Source organism: Equus caballus, chromosome 28, assembly GCF_041296265.1.
Source record: "Equus caballus isolate H_3958 breed thoroughbred chromosome 28, TB-T2T, whole genome shotgun sequence".
Lineage (NCBI taxonomy): Eukaryota > Metazoa > Chordata > Mammalia > Perissodactyla > Equidae > Equus > Equus caballus.
The window spans coordinates 45,359,094-45,379,400 of NC_091711.1; the positions used below are offsets into that span (position 1 = coordinate 45,359,094).

A 20,307-nucleotide genomic window follows, 5' to 3' on the forward strand; every position below is an offset into this window, starting at 1 on the left:
TGCTCTGGCCCTGGGCCCCCACAATCTCTTCTTTGTCCAGCAGCCACAGTGACCCCTTTAAAATGTAAGTCGGGTCACGGTGCTCCTCTGCCTCAAGCCTTCCCTTGCCTCTCCTTGTTACTCAGGGTCAAAGCCATTACAACGTCTTCACACGGACCCCAAACGACATGGCGGCCCACCCCATCCCGCCCCGACCATAGCTCCTGCTCTCCCTCACTCGCCTCAAGGCGATGGACACCCTCCTGCCCAGAGTCTCCACACTGGCCGTGCCCCCGAGGGCAATTCGGCTCCTCCCCTCACCTCTGCCGGGTCTCGGCTCAAATGTCACCTTCTCACACAGGCCCTCCTTCTGCCCTGCTCAATTTTTCTCTGCAGCACGTACTGGAAACTGACATTTGAGATGTATTCGCATTCTTGTCCATCCCCCTCGTGAGGAGGCAGGCCTCTGGAAGGCAGGGACCATGTCCGTTTGGTTCGCTGCTGACCCCAGCAGCTGCTCAGTGCCTGCGCCACGGTGGGCCCCCAGGAAACGCTGGGTGATGTAGAGGGAATGAATCCACACAATGGGACAGTACAGAGCAAACGAAATCTACCTTTTAGAGAAAAATCAGCAACTGGAAAATGCCAACGATCTCATGGTGAGTGAAAAGGCAGCTATAGGAGAGACCACTCAGGGGGAGTCCCTGAGGGGAAGCTGGACCAGGAGAGCTGCCTCCTCATCTCTCATATCAGCAAGTCAGGGAACCATGCCCAGGGGCGGTTACTTAAGAGACGGAAGGGTAGGTAAATGCGGAGAGACAAGATGCAAGCTGGAGAAGCAACAGCAGCAGACTACGGTACTTGCTGGGGGCGAAGAGTGAGCAAGTGATCTCTACTTTTAAATCTTTTGCAACAACTCTACTTCCTTTGTATGCAGGCATATATTACTTTGATACAAATAAAAAATGTTTGTTCAAAAGGAGGCTTTTAAGAGTCGAGAGACTCCCCGACAACCTCCAAATTCCACAGCACATACACTCTGTCCTTGATCCCACTCCCCAAGGATATCTGTATAGAAAAAAGGATTGGAAGTAAATACACCAAAACGTTAGGTTGCCCCGAGGGGTGACTTTAATTCTCTTCTTCAAAATTATCGGTATATTCCAAATCATGCAAAATGGACATAAATGACTTCTACAAATATTAGCTTAAACCATATGAAATTGTCAATATTCAATTACTTTATGACTCTAAAAGTGGTCATTTAAACCAATAGAAAAAATTATTTTAAAAAATATGGGGCTTCTTTCAAGTTCAATAAAAGTATTCCTGTCCTTTGATCCCATTTTATTTCAAAATGCAGAGATAGATTTACATACAAAGTGTTCACTGCAGAGTAAATTACAATGGTAAAAGCTGAAAAACCCTAAATGCTTAAAAATAAGGGAGTTAAAGGAATGTTATATAGATATTTTACCTGATATTTGGAAGACCTTTAAGGAACATGGGGCAATTTAACATTAAGGGGAAGAAAGCAAGATACACGATTATATATACTCTTATCTTCTCTACGTAAAAGGATACATTATTTATACACCCATGCTCACAGCAGCGTTTTCACAATAGCTAAGACGTGGAAGTGACCCAGGTGTCCGCTGACAGATGAGGGATAAGCAAACTGTCGTCTATACACACAATGGAATATAACTCAGCCTTAAAAAGGAAGAAAATTCTGACACGTGCTACGACATGGACGGATCTTGAGGACATCACGATAAGTGAAATAAACCAGCCACAAAAGGACAAATACTGTGTGATTCCACTTATATGAGGTCCCTAGAGTAATAAAATTCCTGGAGACAGAAAACAGATGGGTGGGTGCCAGGGGCTGGGGGAGGGGGCGGGGGAGTCGTGTTAATGGGGACAGAGTTTCCGGTTTGCAAGATGAAAAGAGTTCTAGGAACGGATGGGGGTGATGGTTGCACAACAATGTGCATGTACCGAGCGTAACAGAACTGTACACTCAAAAATCGTTAAAATGGCAAACGTTATGTGTGTTTTACCACAATAAAAAAAATTAGGAGAAAATGCATTAAAAATAGAAAAAAAGATCTCCAAGGCAGTGTACCTCATAGAAAGAACATCAGCTCTGAAGCGGATCCTGCCTGGTGTCCACTCCCGGCTGAGGAGGCCAGGCGGGGACTAACTTCCCAGAGCCCGTCTGTTTCACCCGTGAAGCGAAAGCCGCCACCCCTCACTGGGGACGACAGCAGAGGACAGAGCGCACGGGAAGGGCCAGATGCTCACTGACCTGCAGGGGAGGCTGTTCTCGTCATGCTGTTATCATGGGGTTGAGGTTACTGTTTTCTTTTTACACTTTCCTGTATTTTACAAAACTTCCACAATTAATATGTATTTCTTTTAAAATCAGAAAAAGTATAATCATTAAAAACAGTGAGGGTCACCATAAACAGAGAGAAAAGACAAGTCACAGACTAGGGGAAGGCATTTGCGACTCACATACCAACAAAGGGGTGGAATCCTTGCAGGTAACTGGCAGACCACGGAACCCGAGCGGCGGACAACGTACCAAAGTGTCCGACCTTACTGACCTTCAGATTGGCAGGAATTAAAACGCCCGAGAAAACCAAGGGTTGGCAGGGATGCGGAGCATCAGGGACTCTCCTGTGAGGCTGGCGGTGGTGTACACTGAATGACACGACCTCGGTGGCAGGATCTGGAAAGCTGACCACATGCTGGTTCCCCGCCCCACCCACCTGTCCGGCGGTTCCGTGCAGAGGAACCCCGTGTGTGCACACGGAGACAAGCACAGAAGTGGCCGGCGCTTTGCTTGTAACAGAGAAACGACCTCCTACGTGCTCATTAGCAGGGGGATGATAAGTGACCGGAGTGCGTTCACTCAGTAGAATACCTTCAGTTAACAGACTGATTTTATAGCAGCTTAAGTGAAGGAACTCAAGCCAATGTAGTAACATAGGCAAATCCTAAACACGTTAGTCAGCAAGAAGAAGAAGTGCAGAAGACAACGTTCAATATAACACCATTTACATAAAGTTTCAAAACAGGAATGCAATGGTATCTGTTGGTTAGGAATGTCCGTCTAAACGGCAAAGATAAAAAATCACCACTCTCCCCAGGGAGAGAGCACAGCGTTTAGGGGCCTGGAGTCGGAGCGAGACTTCCCGGGGTCCACACGGCAGCGCTACCACTCGCCATGGGGGTGACTGTGGGCCAATGTCCTAATGTCTCTGTGCCCCAGTGTCCTCATCTATAACAGGGGATGTTAACAGCACGTCCCTCGTCCCTCGTAGTCCTAATGCCTCTGTGCCCCAGTGTCCTCATCTATAACAGGGGACGTTAACAGCACGCCCCTCGTCCCTCGTAGTGACAGGGAAAGGATTCCATGAGTTAATGCATACAAAGGACTGAAAACAGGGCCTGGTCTGGAGAGCACCACACAGTGTTTGCTGCTGCTATCATTATTACAGCGAACCTCAACCCTTAAAAACGTTCACACTATTTGCTCTAGTAATCTCATTTCCAAGACTCTATCCTAGACAGGTGGTCAAGGATTCATGAACTCAGGTGTTCGTTATACGCAATAGGTGCCATTGGAAAGGACCGAAGCTTCCGGCTGCAGGCGACAGTTGAGCACATTCTAGGACAAGCCTGCTGTGATTTCGCTGTTGCACTAGATTTGGATTTTTCACCTTTGTTTCCACCTCCCCTTCCGTGCAGGCAGGGACCGAGCACGGCACTGCGTGTTCTCACTCAGGCAAGAACAGTGAGCAAAGAAATCTGTGTTGGTTGAAACTAGGTTGTAATTGTTGCTAATGATGTCGGTCCATTTACATTTAGAGACCAAGCAATGGCCTGAGAACAAACAGCTTGTGCAGCCAGAGACGCAGTCCCGGGGAGGAACAAGAGCTCGATGGTCAGCCACTCACCCTCCTCCAGGAAGCCCTCGCTGACTTCCCCGGTGACCCTCCCTCCTGCTGAGCCTACCTGTTAAAGCCACTCTCTCCATGTCTACCTCTACCCCCAGCTTGGCCGATACACGGCCCACGGCCTGGCACATAGTGGGTCCTCAACAAATGTCTCCTGAGTGGGTCCCAGTTCCCTCACTTCCAGCTCAGGGCCTGATGCATACTGAGCCTCACTTCTCCGGACACCAGATCATCTTCGGGGATCTAAAATCCCTGAAAACTCTAAAACAACCAGACAAGAGCAAGCTCCCAAACTTCTTAGAAAATAAAAGAAAAGTAAATTCCAATGAAACGAGAGATACATATTTACCTCCAAATACTCTATGTAGAATTTATATCAGTTTTTCATTTAGAACGAGCTAATTACATGAAGTGATTGCCAATTTATCTGGCATGGTTTTAATCAATTATCCATTTTGCCAAAACTAATTTTAGCCCTTTTTCAAAGAGAGATGCTATGTGCTGCAGACATTCCTACCTCTTCAAGAAAATCGCCGAAGTTCTGGAGGAAGTATTTCCAGTTTACATGGGGGGTGAGATGAATCCTTAGTTTTCTCAAAAAATAATGATACTGGCTATCTGTTAGTTTGTAACAGAAATCCTTAAGGACTTGTCCAAAATCCGAAGCCTTTACAAATCCAGTGTCCTCTTTATCCAATGCAGAAAATGCCTAAAAGAAAAAAAAGGCAGATGCTACTGTCAAGTGAATATTTCAAAAATATTGTTAAGTATTGCTTTTCTGAATGCAAATGAAATCGAGTGTGTGCAGGTCCCCCATAAATTCCAAATTACTAGAAAAATGCACTGTGATTGAAAGATGAGACAGGGGAGGTGTGCGTACGGTTAAGAGCATGGCTGTTCGGAGGAAATCCGCTTCCTTCGCTCCTATTTGGATATGAAGAGGAAGAGGAGTGAAGAGGACCCCGGCCCCCGGTCTGCGAGGGACACCTCACTGAGCTCCCGGGAGGCTGGCTCTACGGAGCAGAAGAGACGCTCTGAGGGGTGAGGTACGTCGCCCCAGGTCTCTCCATCAGTAAATTCTAGTTTCTTTAAGCACAAATCATTTGTAACAGCAGGCTCGGGCACAACCAGCCGCCTCGGGGTGTGGGGCGGGGGTCTCAGGTGGGAGTCCCACGTTGGAAGTGGCCAGGAGGCGGGGTCAAGGGTCTACCCCCTCCCATTCCCACCCTGAGGCTCGTCCTTTCCTGACCCTCAGCCGGAGCTCACGTGGCCTCACACTGGAAGACCCCTGTCGCCCTATGCCCGTGCTGGAGGGGCTGGGCAGGCAGTGCCAACCCAGCGGTATAGTAATCAAACTGAAAAAGTGCAAAAATGCGCTATAAAAAGAAAGCACATTTTTTTCCATCTGTCGAAACAAAATCATTCATTTTCATTGCACTAGGAAATCTGTATCAAGCGGTAGGTTAAGATCTTTTTATTTTAAGCAAGAATTCAATGTGCTTGCAGACCCCAAACCAAATTCCATGCAGCCAGCGCTCACCCGGGTGACTGAGCACACCCCTCAGCCCACGGGTGGCGTTACGTGTAACCAGATTAACCTGAGAATACTGTATAGCTCCGACTTTCTATCTAGCCTACGGTAACACGAGGTGGCTTCCTGCACACCGTCAGGAAGTGGACCCTGAGCCTCGGCTCTGTGGCCCACCCAGCCCTCACCCTCTCTCATTCGCCACAGTAAAACTTAGAACAGCACGAGTCATGAACGCCCTCTTGTTATATCGAAGAAGCTGGTTCTCCTCAAAGTCTGCTGAGAGCTACTACGTGCCAGGTACCTGTCTGAGCATTTCGTGTCACGGGGCGTTAGAGACACTGTGGTGCTGTGAGGCGAGCTGGGGGCCTGCTCTTCCCTGGGTCTGTGTGGCTTCCCCGTGTGTCAACCCAGACTGCGAAGCCGCAGGGCGGGGGGAAGAGTCAAACGTGGAAAGGCTGAGGCACCCACAAAACTCTACATAAATAGAAGGTGTAGTTACATCACTTCAGAAACGAGATGCGTCTGAGACACGTCTGCAACGAGATGCACAAGTGCACAGACAGGTCCGGTGTCCTCTCTGATGGCTGTCCCGAGACATGGTCGTTTCTTCCTCTCCTCACTGCCTCGAATGCCTTCTCTCCCTCCAACTCATCGGCCACTCTTTTGGCCAGAGAATCCCCATCTGTTGCTTCAACCTCATGGCCTACGGAGTGTTCTCAGAGGTGAGAGCCATGATTCCTCCCAAAGGTTCCATGGACCTTAGTTTGAGAACCATCCTGATACATGTAAAGTGATGCCACCTAAAGCTAGAAGGGGGCAAAGCCTCCTGCAAATGATCTGGCCTGCACGGTGCTTTTGAAAAACCTGAACTATGTGCTGACATTTAGAAGTCAGGAGGTTTTATAGCTTCTAATGAAAAATGAAAAGATCTAGCAAGGCTGGGCCCATTTTCAGCTCAGCGACAGTCGGCTGGGGCAGAGAGAAGCTGCCCTTTAGACAGGGCTGTTGCCGCGGCCACCACCTGGCCCCCTTCCCCATTTATTTTACTCCTGGTCCCTGGGCACGTCCGAGTTTGCAGTCCTCACTGGGTGAACACTGGGGCCAGGCAACCTCAAGCAGGCGCTCTGGTGTTGAAAGGTGTACAGACGGTTTTCCAGATGACCCACGTGGTTTTCCAGATGACCCAAGACATATTCATACTAACAAAGACATCAAAATGTTAAATCCTCATGGAGAATTCCTAGATGTGAAAACTTCTGCTCTCCAGGATAAAGCCAGGTTCGCTGCATTCCAGAACTTTCACGAGCTGGCCAGGCTGACTTGCCTTTCCCCTCTCCTCCCTCTAACCCCTACGCTTGGCCCCCAGAGCCCAGCCGCCTCCCTGCACTGAGGGCATCTTCCCTCTGGGGACTTGGTGGACCCGTCCCAGGTTTCTGAGCGCGCCTGTAAGTACGCACGCCGCAGACATGAAGACAGCCCTGCTGCAACTGTGGCTGCCTGGGCTCTGCACGCCCAGCACCGCCCAGGACGCTCTGGATTCGCCACCTCACTGCACTGCAGGCCCCGCGCTCTGCAGACAGCATTTTCTCTCCTGGCTGCTGCTGTAGGGAACTCAGGTGTGGGCCAGTCTAGGGGACCACGTGGCCAAAGCACAGCTGTCCAAGGGTCTGGCACGGTCCACGGCCTCTTCCCTACACATGCCTGGGCTCGACACACTCCACAGTGTGTCATACAGACAATCCTAAAATGTCAATATGCGGGGGAGACCCCCTTTCTTATGCCTTCCCCTGGCTCCTGGTGGCCTTCCAAAGGAGTCTTTGTGCCACATCCCAGCCCTGGCCAACCTCTTCAAGGCCACCTGGCGTCACGCATCTCCACGGGCCCAGTGCTCACGGGATGTGCCGAGCCCCCCACCTGAGGGCCTCTGTCCTCTGCCCTCTGCGCAGAACCCCTTGTCCTCGCCCCAGACCCAGCATTTGCTAAACACAGCACTTCTGCCCCAGAGAACACGTGCTGGGGGCCACCATGGTAGCTTTTTACAGAGCAAAAACAGATACACATTTGCTAAAACGAACAGCGTGATCTTGAGGGACTCATCTGAGCTCCGAGGCCCTAAGAGAGTGGAGAGAGGTGGAAGGGGTCCCGGGGGGTGCGGGGCTGAGAGTCATCTTTCATGAATGACATGGGTGCCAGAACTTCAGTTTCCACAATCAAAGCGCTTTGCAGCCTGACGTACCATTGACAGAGCCGGACCGGAGGAGGCAACCACCTCCTGGATGCTCTTCAGAATGTCCTCTGGATTTAGTGTCGCGAAATTGATTGGCGTGCTCTCTTCTTTCTCTTCTGGCTGCGGCCTTGTTGGCTTGCTGTTCTCCACTGCTTTCAAGAAGTCAAGGTAATTGATGGAATTATCATGCCAGCTGATTCCCCAACTTGTGCCAAAAGAAAGAAAATACATTAGTTCAAAAAAACCCCCCTATCACTTATTCATTCAGCAAACAGTTGCTGAGCACAGAACATGGGGAATATGAATAATGTTAAGGCACTCTTTCCTGGCCTATAGGTACGTGCATGCCAATTAGCCATGCTCGTAGACAGACACACGCAAATCCTGCAATATAAGGGGACAGAGGAGGGGCTGTGGGGGGTGAGGGGGCAGGGCCGCTGCCAGCTGGCGGGGCCACAGACTGTCCTGGCCGGAAGCTCTGAGACCTGAAGGCTGGACGGTGTGGCTCACAGCCTTGGAGAGCAGAAGACGGGAGAGGAGGCCGCGCTAGGGAGTCTGGTCCTACGACTGGGGTGAATGCAGGCGCCCGGCAGGGCTGAGACATCTGCAGAGCGGTATTTGCAGGGAGACAAAGCCAACAGCGGGGTCACAATGGTCTGGAGGCAAGACTGCAGGGTGGTTGGCGTGGGAACTGCGGTCATTGAGAACTCAGCTAATGGGGGCCCGGCAGGGAATGTGAAAAGGAAGGAAATACGTCAACGACAGCGAAAAGGAAAAGAGCAACTGGGTAAAACAGACGTTAAATTCTTCTTCAAGAACGGTTGAAACTAGGTTATCAAGCAGAAAGCACTCAAAAAACATTTTTACAAAACCTATATAGCTGAGTATTTTCTCAAATAAAACATTCCATCTAAGTGTATGTCTCCATAAGGACATCCACGGAGAAACGGAGGCTCCTTCCTGCCCTCGACGCCAACACAGAAGAAAATACCAGTAAATTCCAAAACAATATATTGCGAGAGAAAAATCCACAAGTTTCATGAGAACGTAGAGCGTATTTATTAAAGGTGTAAAATAATTCAAAATAAAGTTTAATTGCTCTCAGAGTTCACATTTCTGAAACTCAAATTCCCTGGGGATCCTGACACTTGAACACCCCAGCCTTCTTTCGGCAGCGCGGACAATGTGTGAGACAAGGAGAGCTCGGAAGGTTGGGGAGCCGGGGAGAGAAGTTTCCAGGGACTCAGAGACCTGCTTCTAAAGGGAACGAGCCAAGAGCTGTGCTTTTCCGACTCACAGCTGCGGAGCTGTCTCCCCAGGCACCGCGCCACTGGCTCAGGCGGCGGGCGCACGGAGGAAAAGATAATCAGCTCTATTTCATCGGCAGGATAAATTGCCAACTCGGTATTAAAATTTAGTAATAAAATCAAATGCATATGCTAATCTCCTCAGTATTATTTAGAAAAGTCTATTTTGGACCTAGAAAAGAATAATCTACATATAATTACAAATAACAGAGATGTTTATCATCAAGAGGTCTTTGAGATGGGAGAAGCGGCTGAGCCATGGATCCTTATTAAGGTTTCAATTGCTAAGAAAGTTGATCACCCCCATTGAAAGGTGGACTACAGAAATTCCACAGTCCTTTTGTTGTTGTTTAAAAAGTATCAAGCCTAACTATGTTTTAACAAGACTCTCTTATAATCATTTAGTTAATTATTTATCTTGTGCTATTTTCCTGTGATTTATTCACTGAATGCATATGAATTCTTCTTCAGCTGGAAATAGATTTAGTGAGAGGAAACTGTTTAAGGAAGAAAAGAACAGACAAGTGTTTGTGGATTAAATGGTCCTTCTTTTCATCACACTGACACAACACGCACACACTGGCATCAGACTTCTCGCAGCTCAAACACAACGGAGCAGCGTCTTCCAAATTGTAAGGGAAACTCATTTTCCCCCTAGGAGTCTACATTCAGACGAGCTAGCAATCTGTTTGAGGGAGAATAAGAAAATTTTCAGACAAACACGAACTCGGAAAAACTGCTTCCCATGCACCCTTTCTTAGGAAATTACTTCAAAAAATGTGGGATGTAGGAAACAGGGGATCCAACCCAGAAGAATAGTGGGGGCCAAAGAAAAGAGAAAATCTTGAAAGAAGCCGGGGCGGGGGGCACTTATTTACAGAGGAACAAAGATAAGAATTACATGAGACTTCTCATCATAAAACACGCAAGTGAGAAAAAGGGTGGGCTGACATATTTAAAGTGTTGAAAGAAAAAAAATCACCAACCTAGAATTCTATACCCAGTGAAATTATCCTTCAAAAGTGAAGGAGAAATAAAGGTTTTCTCAGACAAACAAAAACGGAGGGGATTCATCACCAGTCCCCGCTCCTTCAAACAGTGTGACCAGACAGTCTGCAGAGAGAAGGGAGCCCACGCAGGCCAGAAACTCGGCTCTGCACAAGGAAGGGAAGAGCGTCAGAGAAGGAATGAGGGAAGGCGGAAGAACGTCTTTGATTCTTCTCATTCTTAGTCGAGCTAATAGATGACTGTTTGTTCAAAGTAAGAACAACAATGCATGTGGTGACTACAGCGTATGCACAGGGACGTGAACGACAGCCATGCTGTAAGGGACAGCAGAGAGGATGGGGGAATTCTCTGACGTAGGCACCCGCACTGCCCGTGAAGTAGTCGTGCGCCATGTGAAAGTGGGCTTAGGCTAGTTACAAATGGAAACCCCCAACTCTAGAGCAACCGCTGACCTTTTCTTTAAAGGGAGGGGAGAGGTGCTCATATTGCCCCCCTGCAAACAGAAGGCCGTAAGATTCAAGCACACGGTCACAGAACACGAAGCCAGCACAGCACAAGGATACAGCAGGATGGGAATTGCATGCCACAGCCACCGGAGGAGGGACAATCGACTCTTAGATCCTTCCAGTGTAAAATGAAGCGAGGCTAGGATTTGCAGTTAAAGTGGCTCAAACACACATATCTAGCTCTGTTTCCACTTAAAACCTTTCTAAAATGACAGAAGAGGGAGTTTTGAAAAGGTGTAAAACAGTGGTTCTTAAAGTGGGGTGCTCTAGTCCAGTGGCGTCAGCATCACCTGGGAATCATTAGAAATGCAGGTTCCCAGGCCAACCACAGGCCCGCTGAATCAGCGGAGACCAGGCCTCCCAGTGACTCTGAGGCTTGCTGGAGTTCGAGGACCAGGGGCATAAACCACTGAGGATGGAGAGAACGTGGAAGAAGACAACAGCTGCTGGAATTCCATGGATGAAGGAGAGTGGATGTATCAGCTCCAAGAAACCAACAGAGGGAACGCAGAAAGGCAACCTGGCGAACTCTGCAAATGCCCTCCGACGCCCCAGGACTGGGCTGCCAACCACCTCTGGAAGCGGGAATGAAGGTGGGGATGAAAATAGCAGGACTGGTTAAAAGTCTGTGTGGGAAGGAATCAGAACCCAGGCCTCTCCCCAAACTCCAGGTGGCCGGGTGCTGGTCCCCCCCCCCCCAACAGCAGCTCTGGAGGGGCTTCTCTGGAGCGGCTGTCTCTGCACTGGAGGCCTCTGTCCTAGGCCAAGGCAGCGAGAGCTCTTAATGAAAAGAGGGGAATTTAGTTAAAGCTTGTATCCTAACTCTACTAGTTTCCTATGGCTCTGTAGCAAAATACCACGCAGTGGGTGGCTTCAAACATCGTCCCTTTATTCTCTCACAGTTCTAGTCACCACAAGTCTGAGATCAGCCTCCCTGGGCCCAAGTCGAGGCATTGCAGGGCTGCACTCCCTCTGGGCTCCAGGGGAGAACCCCGTTTCAGCCTCTCTCAGCTTCAGGTGACGGTGGCAACCCTTGGCTTGTGGTCACACCACCCCAATCTCTGCCTCTGGGATCACTTTGGGGTGAACTCTCCCTGCCTCCCTCCTCTAAGGAAATTGGCAATCGCGTTGGGCCCACCCAACAATCCAGGATCAGCCCATCTCAAGACCCTGCCCTGAATCCCATCTGCAAAGACTCTTTTTCCATATAAGGCACCATCCACACATCCCAGATCATGGGGACCTGCACATCTTTGGGGAGGGTTATATTCGGGGAGTTCACCATATAGGCTGTTGAAGCTTCCAGCCGGCTCCCAGTGAGCTCCAGCATAGTGGCAGCAGGAGACCAGAGAGTGCTCTCTGATTGGGCTGCCAGGCGTAGAAAAAAACCCAAACCAACCACCACATGGTTACTCAGTTAAATTACAATTTCAAATAAACTATATATACATAATATTTAGAATAAGTATATCTCAAATATGGCATGGTATATACTTATACTAAAAAAAAATTCTGTTTATCTGAAATTCCAATTTAATTGGGCATCCTATATTTTACCTGGCAACTCTATTTTCTGGGAAATCTGACCAGCCCAAAAGAAAAGTTTTAAAGATACTGCCACTGAGGGGCCCCCAGGGAACGGCCTGCCAGATGACCATGGAGTTCAAACCACAGCCAACAGGCCCCCATCTGTGCAGAACTTCTAATCCACTCCTCAGTGCCTCACTCTAACACCAGCATATTTTTGAGGAAATCATCTAACGTGGAACATAGCAGAAAAAAGCAACACTGAGGAGAGAATTCTCAGGTGAAGAAAACTTAAAAAAAAATCTACTGCTAATATCTTCAGAGAAATGAGATAGTACATCTATGAAACAAGAACAGGATGCCATAAAAAAGGAACATTCTAAGAACAAAAAATGAGCTCTGGTGGGGGTCAGCCCAATGGCATAATGGTTAGGTTCACATGCTCTGCTTCAGTGGCCCAGGGTTTGCGAGTTCGGATCCCAGACGTGGACCTACACACCGCTGATCAAGCCACGCTGTGGCAGTGTCCCACATACAAAATAGAGGAAGATTGGTACAGATGTTAGCTCAGGACCAATCTTCCTCACCAAAGAAAAAAAGGAGCTCTGGTAATTAAAAATATTATAAGTATGATAGCAGAAATAAAGATCTCAAAAGAAGGGTCAGGAGTTAAAATTGAGGCAATCTCCGAGAAGGCAGAGCAAGAAGAAAAAGAGATGGAGGCTATGAAGATTTAAGAAACAGCTAGTTGGTTCAATATTCGGTGACAACAGGCATTTCATAAAGAAAAGAACAAGAGAGGAACTCACTAATGGAACAAATCAAGAGAATCTCTGAGAATTGAAGAACACGCAAAGGGCCATCCAAGAGATGAAGCTGGCAGATTAGCTGATGTGTCTGAACCCACTGCAAGGAGATTTCACAATTGGGGGTGAGCTGGGGGTCGAATTACTGATAATAAGTACAAAGAAACTAAGTAAACAGAAGAAAATCAGATAATCATTAACTCCAGGGAAAACAAAACACTATATAGGAAAGGAAAAGTGACCAGCGAGTCACAATAATATAAATCCTGAATACTGATCTACCCCAAATTGAGATGCGGCGATATGGGGAGGCTGTGGAGACCAGGCTGTGCGTGCTTCCACGGGTGGGGGAGGCAGGGGGTGAGGTGGCTGGTGGTGTGATGGGCGAAAAGCCTTAAATGCACATCTTCCTGGTAGGAGGTCAGTAGACACTGCCTAAAAGCGACAAATCAGGAAGCAGCTATAGAAGCCTGCCACGGAGAAATACGGAGTTAAGGACCAAAAGTTATCAGCTGGAAGCGACGGAACTTGTTCACTCCGGGGAGGGGGAAGTGAGGAGAGATGGGGGGCAAGGGGGCTCCTGTTTCTAACAAGCCTTGTGGAACAGTTTAACCCCTGCCAAAGGGCATGAATAACTTGGGTAAAATGAAAATAATGTTAAAAAAAAGGATGATTATGCTGCTGAGACATATCAGGAAAGTTATGCATTGGTCAAACTGCTTTCTCTTTTTGCTGCGAGTGACCCAAACCCACTATAATGTAGCCCAGCCAAAAGGGATCCGTGGGGGTTGTTCTAGTGTCAAAAGGCTGTTTGAGTGGACAGAGAAGAAGAAATGAAAGCAATGCGTCCACGCGGCTTTCAGGCCTGGGAGAAAGACAGTTAACTGAGGCAAGGAAACCTGCTGAGAAGGTCGGTCAGCTCCTCTTCCCGAAGAGGACAGCCGCATTCCTGCAGCACTTTCTGCATGCTGCTTAGGGACACGTAGCCGTTTTTAGATTTATCCAGTTTGGTGACTGCTTTGCTGATATCTTGATAATGGTCCTTAAGCTTTTCCCTGAAAGAGAATACATTTTAGACACATGCTAAAATGAGGAAAACAAGCAATTTCTTTAAAGCAAGAGTTTCATGATCATTCTACTGTGATGATTTGCTGGTTCATCTAAGAACTAATTTGGAAGACGTTCTGCAGCCTTGATGTAACATTCACATTAAAAGGTATTCCGGAAAAAATTTCATAAGTCTGCAGCGTTATCATTTTATTATTATTATCTTAGCAAAACAATGTTAGAGAAATTACAACCTGGTCTTTTTACTAGAATTGATACTTTAAAGGTGGAACCAAGAATTTAAAAATACAGCGATATTACAGACATGTGAAAGAACGCTTCATTCTCTGCATGAAGCCTGTGAGTATCGATTATGGGCCGGGCATGCACCACACGTCAGGAGACAGCTAGTGAACCCGGCCGGCCTTCCTAGAAGAATCTGCATCCCAGCAGGGGCAAGGCTGATGATGAGCAGAAGATATCAGTGCCGTGTGCAGTGGGCTAGTGGGTCCGTAAAGAGCAGGAGAGCAGGACTGGGAACGCCCACATGGCAGCAAAAGAGCGGCAGTTCCCAGGAGGGAGGTGGGGCAGGCCTCACTGGGAAGAGAGTGGAGGTGAAGGAGGCAGCAGGGAGTTACCCCAAAGAGCTCTTCCGGGGCCCAGGGACAGGCAGCGCCAAGGCCCTAAGAGGCAGGTGTGTGCGCTTGGGGCGCGAGGAGGGCGGAGAGGCCTGGGCCTGTCGGTGTCAGCTGGGGGGACCCCTTGTTTCATATCTGGTACTTTTGTTGTTAAGAACGCAGCCACCATTTGTGTGCATCAACTGGCAAACCTGAACGTGCGCGTCTTCTTTGTGCACACTCTCCCATTTCTTCTGCCCAACGACCCTGCAAGGGAGGTGGGTACCTCATCCCCATTTTACAGATGAGGAACAAGACAGCGCCAGCCCCGCGGTGGAGTCCGGGCCCGACCAGGCCTTTCCCTCCCAGGGACAGAGACGGCGAGCATCCAGCTGTAGCTCCTGCTCCACGGCTGATTTTCTTGCAGAACATATTCAAGTCTCTGATTCTGCTAATTCAAGTCTTTCGGCCTGGGAAAATTCTTCCCTGACTTAAAAAAAAAAAATTATTGCTAAGGGACTAAAAGTGTATGGACGTCTTTAAGAATGAACAATCTTACACTTGACTGATGGTGGATTGGTTATAAATTCCATAACCTTGGCTCACTCAGGTCTCTAAGAAAGATCTTCCTACCACACTGAACGCTATTCTTGTCTGACGGGCTCAGACTCAGAGCTCAGCTGTGGGGTTCTTACTCAGGGAAAAGAATATGCTAGAAATTCCAAACACGAAATCTTTGCTGGTAATTGTCTACCACCTCAAGTATATATTTGTGGAGAGGACAGTTCCTTGAGCACGCCTGAAAAAATAATCCGTAGGAACAGAAAACTCAGAGATCCAGAAAAGCGGAAGTTGAGTGGGAATCGTCAGGGCGCGAGAGGGGAGTGGCAATGACTTTGAAGCTATGTGGGTCGTCTACTCCCTTCCCTCGGTGGCCTCCAATTTGGAGCTGGCTGACTGGAGCATTTGAGCATCTGATATAAATGAGCTGCATTCACCGCTCTCTGAATGTATACCAACAGCAGCAACATTTTGGATTCCCTTACAGGTGTACATTGAATTCAGTCCCATGTTACCAAATGATTACTCGTCATCACAACCATTATATTCCACTTAATCCTTCAAAATGAAAGCAAATGAAGGTAGAAAAAAATCAAAACATTTTTTTGAGATACATATTTTTAGAAAATTGAGGCATTCAGCATTTCTTGGACTGGTTTCCAGGCAGTAATTATTTCCCTTGCAAAGTAAATATGTGCACAGAGTAAATGAGGGTTTAGAGCATAGATCACGCCATACTGCCAAACAGAACGGGTGTCAGCCGACACTCAGGGACGAGCTGCTGTTGCTCTGGGTCCGTGTCCGGTTCCTGGTCTGGACAACGAGACAGAAGCCTGAAGAGGGCCTGTCACGGCCAGTGGGATGGCCACAGAGCCCCTCCCACGCACGGCCTCGCTAGGCGGGCAGCACTGCCAAAGGCCCCATGGTCCGCTGGTTTCGCTCAGTCGCCTCTCAATTTGCATGTTAAAACGGCCCTGCTATGTGGCAGTTCCCTATGGTGGCTCTGATCCTGAATCTTCAACTCAGAACAGAGCAAGGCAGGGGAAATAAATATGAGCTTAAAAACAGATTTTCCTTAATTTTTAAAATGTATTTACTGCCCTCCAAACAAAATAAATTCCCTTAGATTTAAGAGGCAAATATAACATTTCGGTCACTTTAATGAATGTGACTCCCATCTGTCAACCTTATCAGAGTTTCAGGAGAAATGAAGAGGTAAAAAATCCTGGAAACGTGGAATCTTACGAACTATCTGGAAGATCTACCGACATCAAAATTTAAAGCAGGCCATCCCGAAGGGCAAAGCCGCTTGACAATTTTACAATCGGACATCTTTGAGAAAACAGAAGTCGGTCATGCATTTTTATGAAATCGGGCTTGTCTTCTTTAGTAAGAAAGTACGATCGTGGCAAAGAGGACGGGGTGAGTGTGAATTAGTTCACTGGGCTTGGTGATCTGAAATGCACGTGGCTCTTTCAGCTACAGATCCCTGCTCACACAATCAACAGAAACACAGGAAGAGCAAGAACGAGCCTACGAGCGCCGAGGATGTGAGAATCCTCTCTGAGCCTCATTACTCACAGCGGCAGGAGAGAAGAGAAGGGAAGACACGAGTGGGTAATGAGGCCAGCCCTGTCTGATAAAGATAAATTCCACTTTTTCATTAGTTTTATGGCATGTTTGATTTATACCAGTCCTGCACACATTTTTACTTTAAATTTCACAAACTCAATTCTCTGCCTTCAGGCTTTATAACTCAGTAACTTAGAATGCGGGGGGGGGGGGTGGGGGGGGGTGTTCAAACCGCTTTCCCCTTACACCCTCTTCAGCCATTACACTTCTTCCCTGTGTCCCTTGGAGTCCTTATTTCCTTTGGGGATTGTTTAGCAACAACCCATTCACTCAGGTGCTATTTGAGGTGTGGGGACAGAGAGCTGAAGTGACAGACAGACACACAGATGAGAGCACCATGGAGCGAAGGCAGAGCTATGGAGCGAGGAGCAGAGGCTGGCCCGGAGAGTGCTGACGGCCGACGCCCGCCACTGGTGAAGGAAACCCGTCCATTGCCTTATGGCCACATCAAATGCAGCAAAATCTCCATGTTATAAATTTTTAAAATATGACATTAGGAACTAGTTTTAAACTTTGAAAATAATCAAGCACAGCCCCTCCATCCGGATGTGACACATCCCCTTTGCAGAGCATCTTCTGGTCCTCACGGACCCGTACACATCTGACATGGTCCCAGTTGTGGTATGCACACTGTTTAAAACGTCACCTCCAATTAGCCTTCGATCACCAACATTCTCCAGTCTTCACGATGCCGACTGCAACAGGCAGGCACTGCTTCACGTCCTTCAGGGCCACACTTTGCAAGCCAGTGCTCTCCCGCGGGGTCAGCAGGTGCTCCTTCCGTTGCTGCTGAGGGCACACTGCAAGTCAGACGCTCCCACTGCTAAAGTGCTGGCCTCTTCTGCATTATTCCTTTGGGATAAAGTCCCCAAAGTGGAAATATGGAGTTAAAGAATATGTCTGTTCATTCATTCATTCAACAAATATTGAGTGGGTACCTGTTAGGTGTCAGGCTCTGCTTTAAGGAAGACAGGCCTGTCTTTACAGAACTTAGCTTCTAGTTGGGCCAGTGGAGGGGCGGGCAAAACACAGTGAACAAAGAGAAGGGACGTTCTCCAGGGCAACCATGCAACATGCACGAGCAGAGAGCGCGGCTGGGTACGGTGCGTGGGCTCAGAGCTCTTTACCTCCTTTATCTCCGTGACTTGGCGCCCATTCCCATCATTGACCGCAGGGAATGAGTCTGACAGTGTCAGGATAATTCTGCCAGCGCCAGAAGGTACCACGTTAAACAACTTTGACCACAAGGGTGAACATGGAGCACCCGGCCAGCTCCTGGTCCTACGATACCTGCAACTCACCGGGCTGGCATGGCCTTCTCTGTACAATACCTGCAACTCACCGGGCTGGCACGGCCTTCTCTGTGCTCTGCTGCAGCTCTTTGATCTCTTCCTGCACCTGCTGCGGCTTCGTGAAATGACCCATGAAGTTGAAATAATCCTCTGCATAGGGCTGGTGAACATCTGCTGAATAGCTGATCCCCAGTTTCTGCAAAAATTCTTGGTAAGTGATGTGCCCTCTTCCCTCGGTGTCATAGCTTTGAAGACAAACAAACAAACAAACTCTCATGAGTAGCTGCCACGGTGCGTCGTGCCCAGGGCTTTGACAGTATCTGCACTGTCTGCAAGGGGCCACCCAGGTCCTCATCGCTCTGTGTGCCGCAGACCAGCGCACTGGCTTCACCTGGGGGAGTCAGAAACGCAGCATCTCAGGGCTCGCCCCAGACCTGACCCCAATCCGCACTGAACCAGATCCCTGGGCGATTCATCGAAATTTGAAAACCATTGCTCTAATCAACAGAAAGCTTACCTCGTATGCTGTGACCCTGGCCCACTCCAACAGGCAGCAACTGAATCTGTCCACCTGTCATTCTGGAGAAATACGGTTGTGACCAGAGAAAATGAAAATCCACCCTTCCATTCATTCAACAGTTTTTTTATTGAGCACCTCCACATACGAGGAACCATGCTAAGGTTTAGAAGAAAATCCTTCAAAAAGCATATTCAGTCTTAAAACTCCAATAAGTGAATGCACTTGATTCAAATTCCCCATTTTCTCTTTGAAGAGATGCGAATTACATACAACCAATGAGAGAGACTAGTAAGGAAAACAAGATAAGAACTATGCTACGTGCCTTTTATGTCATTTTCTAATGAGATTTTTCTGAATTTAATTCATTAGAAAAGGCATAATGGAGAGTTTTTTTTTTTAATCTCCCAACATTATTCAAATAGAATAGAATTACTTCAATAAAAAATTTTAAGGCAAATTGCCAATCTTTTTTAAAGAAAAAAAAAGCATTTATTTCTACAGGAAGATCTCGGTCTTCATCTAATCAATAAAAACGGCGTTGGTGGCTGTGATTTTTCGCAGATGAACTCAGAGGCACAAGGACCGAGACGACACTGAAACAGCGTGCGGGCACACCTCTCCGCAGGCTGCTGTTCTGACGTCCGGTCGACCTTGCGAGGCGCAGTCCTCCTGGCCCTCGCTCCCTCACTGGCAAGATGCCGAGGAGCTGCAGAGCTCCACGCTCACCCCGAGCCTCCCACACTCGAAGCTCTCTGCGATCGTCTCAGCTGAATAACAATGAGGAAAATGCATTTATTTACACAACTTTATGTCCTCAAGGGGTAGGGTGGTGGGTGGAGGACAAGGGGGTAAGAAGTTTGGGCAAATGCTTCACGCACTTGTGCCACAATCTGCAGAGCGCTGGGAGTTGGAGTGCCCTCCATCCTTCCCCAAGGCCAAGTGGGCCTGTCCCCCAAGGTGCCTAGGAGCCCAGGGCCACCTCCTCTCCCCACCCTGTCCTTCTGCACCCTCAGGGCTGCAGCTTCCTTTTGCCCTGTGTCTGACTTCCACCCACCTTATTCAGCACCCAGGCTTGTTTTTAAATTTTTTTTTTTAAGATTTTATTTTTTCCTTTTTCTCCCCAAAGCCCCCCGGTACATAGTTGTGTATTCTTCGTTGTGGGTTCCTCTAGTTGTGGCATGTGGGACGCTGCCTCAGCGTGGTCTGACGAGCAGTGCCATGTCCGCGCCCAGGATTCGAACCGACGAAACACTGGGCCGCCTGCAGCGGAGCGCGCGAACTTAACCACTTGGCCACGGGGCCAGCCCCACCCAGGCTTGTTTTTAATCATGGACTCCATCTTAGAAGATAAGGAAATTCTCCTCTAGCGGGGTGGAGAGGCAGCAAAGGGTGGGGAACTCCAAGTCAAACAGCAGCTCACCGGCCTCAAGACCCTGGCAAGGCCCTGACCCACGCTGGGGCTCCGTCTCCTCATCTGCGAGCCACTGAAGGCGTTCCTAGACCTCTGGGCCGAGTCAGCGCGCTGCAGCACTGCTGACTTCCTATTATTTAGGAAACGCTCTAAGACCTTTCCGGTGTCTGTTATTAGAACGACCTTAGTACTTGCAACACAATAAAGGACCATGCTACCTTTATTCAGCCAACTTGTTTCTAAAACAAAATAAAGTGACACACCCACAAAAGGAGGCCCCTGGGGTCTGTAATTCCCAAGGCTTGTCCTGTTGGCCAGAGCAGAGCTGTGATGCTCCAGGAGTGTAGGGCACTGTCTGCTGCTGCTGT

General features: G+C 48.4%; 1 protein-coding gene across 6 annotated transcripts in view; it reads right to left on the bottom strand.

The window, feature by feature from the left end:
- Positions 1-20,307, bottom strand: part of EFCAB6 (EF-hand calcium binding domain 6) — a 232,240-nt gene that overhangs the window by 36,895 nt on the left and 175,038 nt on the right. For all 6 annotated transcript variants that reach the window (XM_023631419.2, XM_070254171.1, XM_005606763.4 and 3 more), the window contains 4 exons: positions 18,059-18,253; positions 13,759-13,914; positions 7,715-7,910; positions 4,465-4,656 (listed from right to left, as the gene is read on the bottom strand). In XM_023631419.2, coding sequence (XP_023487187.2) covers positions 4,465-4,656; positions 7,715-7,910; positions 13,759-13,914; positions 18,059-18,253 — 739 coding nt within the window. The remainder of the gene's footprint in view (positions 1-4,464; positions 4,657-7,714; positions 7,911-13,758; positions 13,915-18,058; positions 18,254-20,307) is intronic.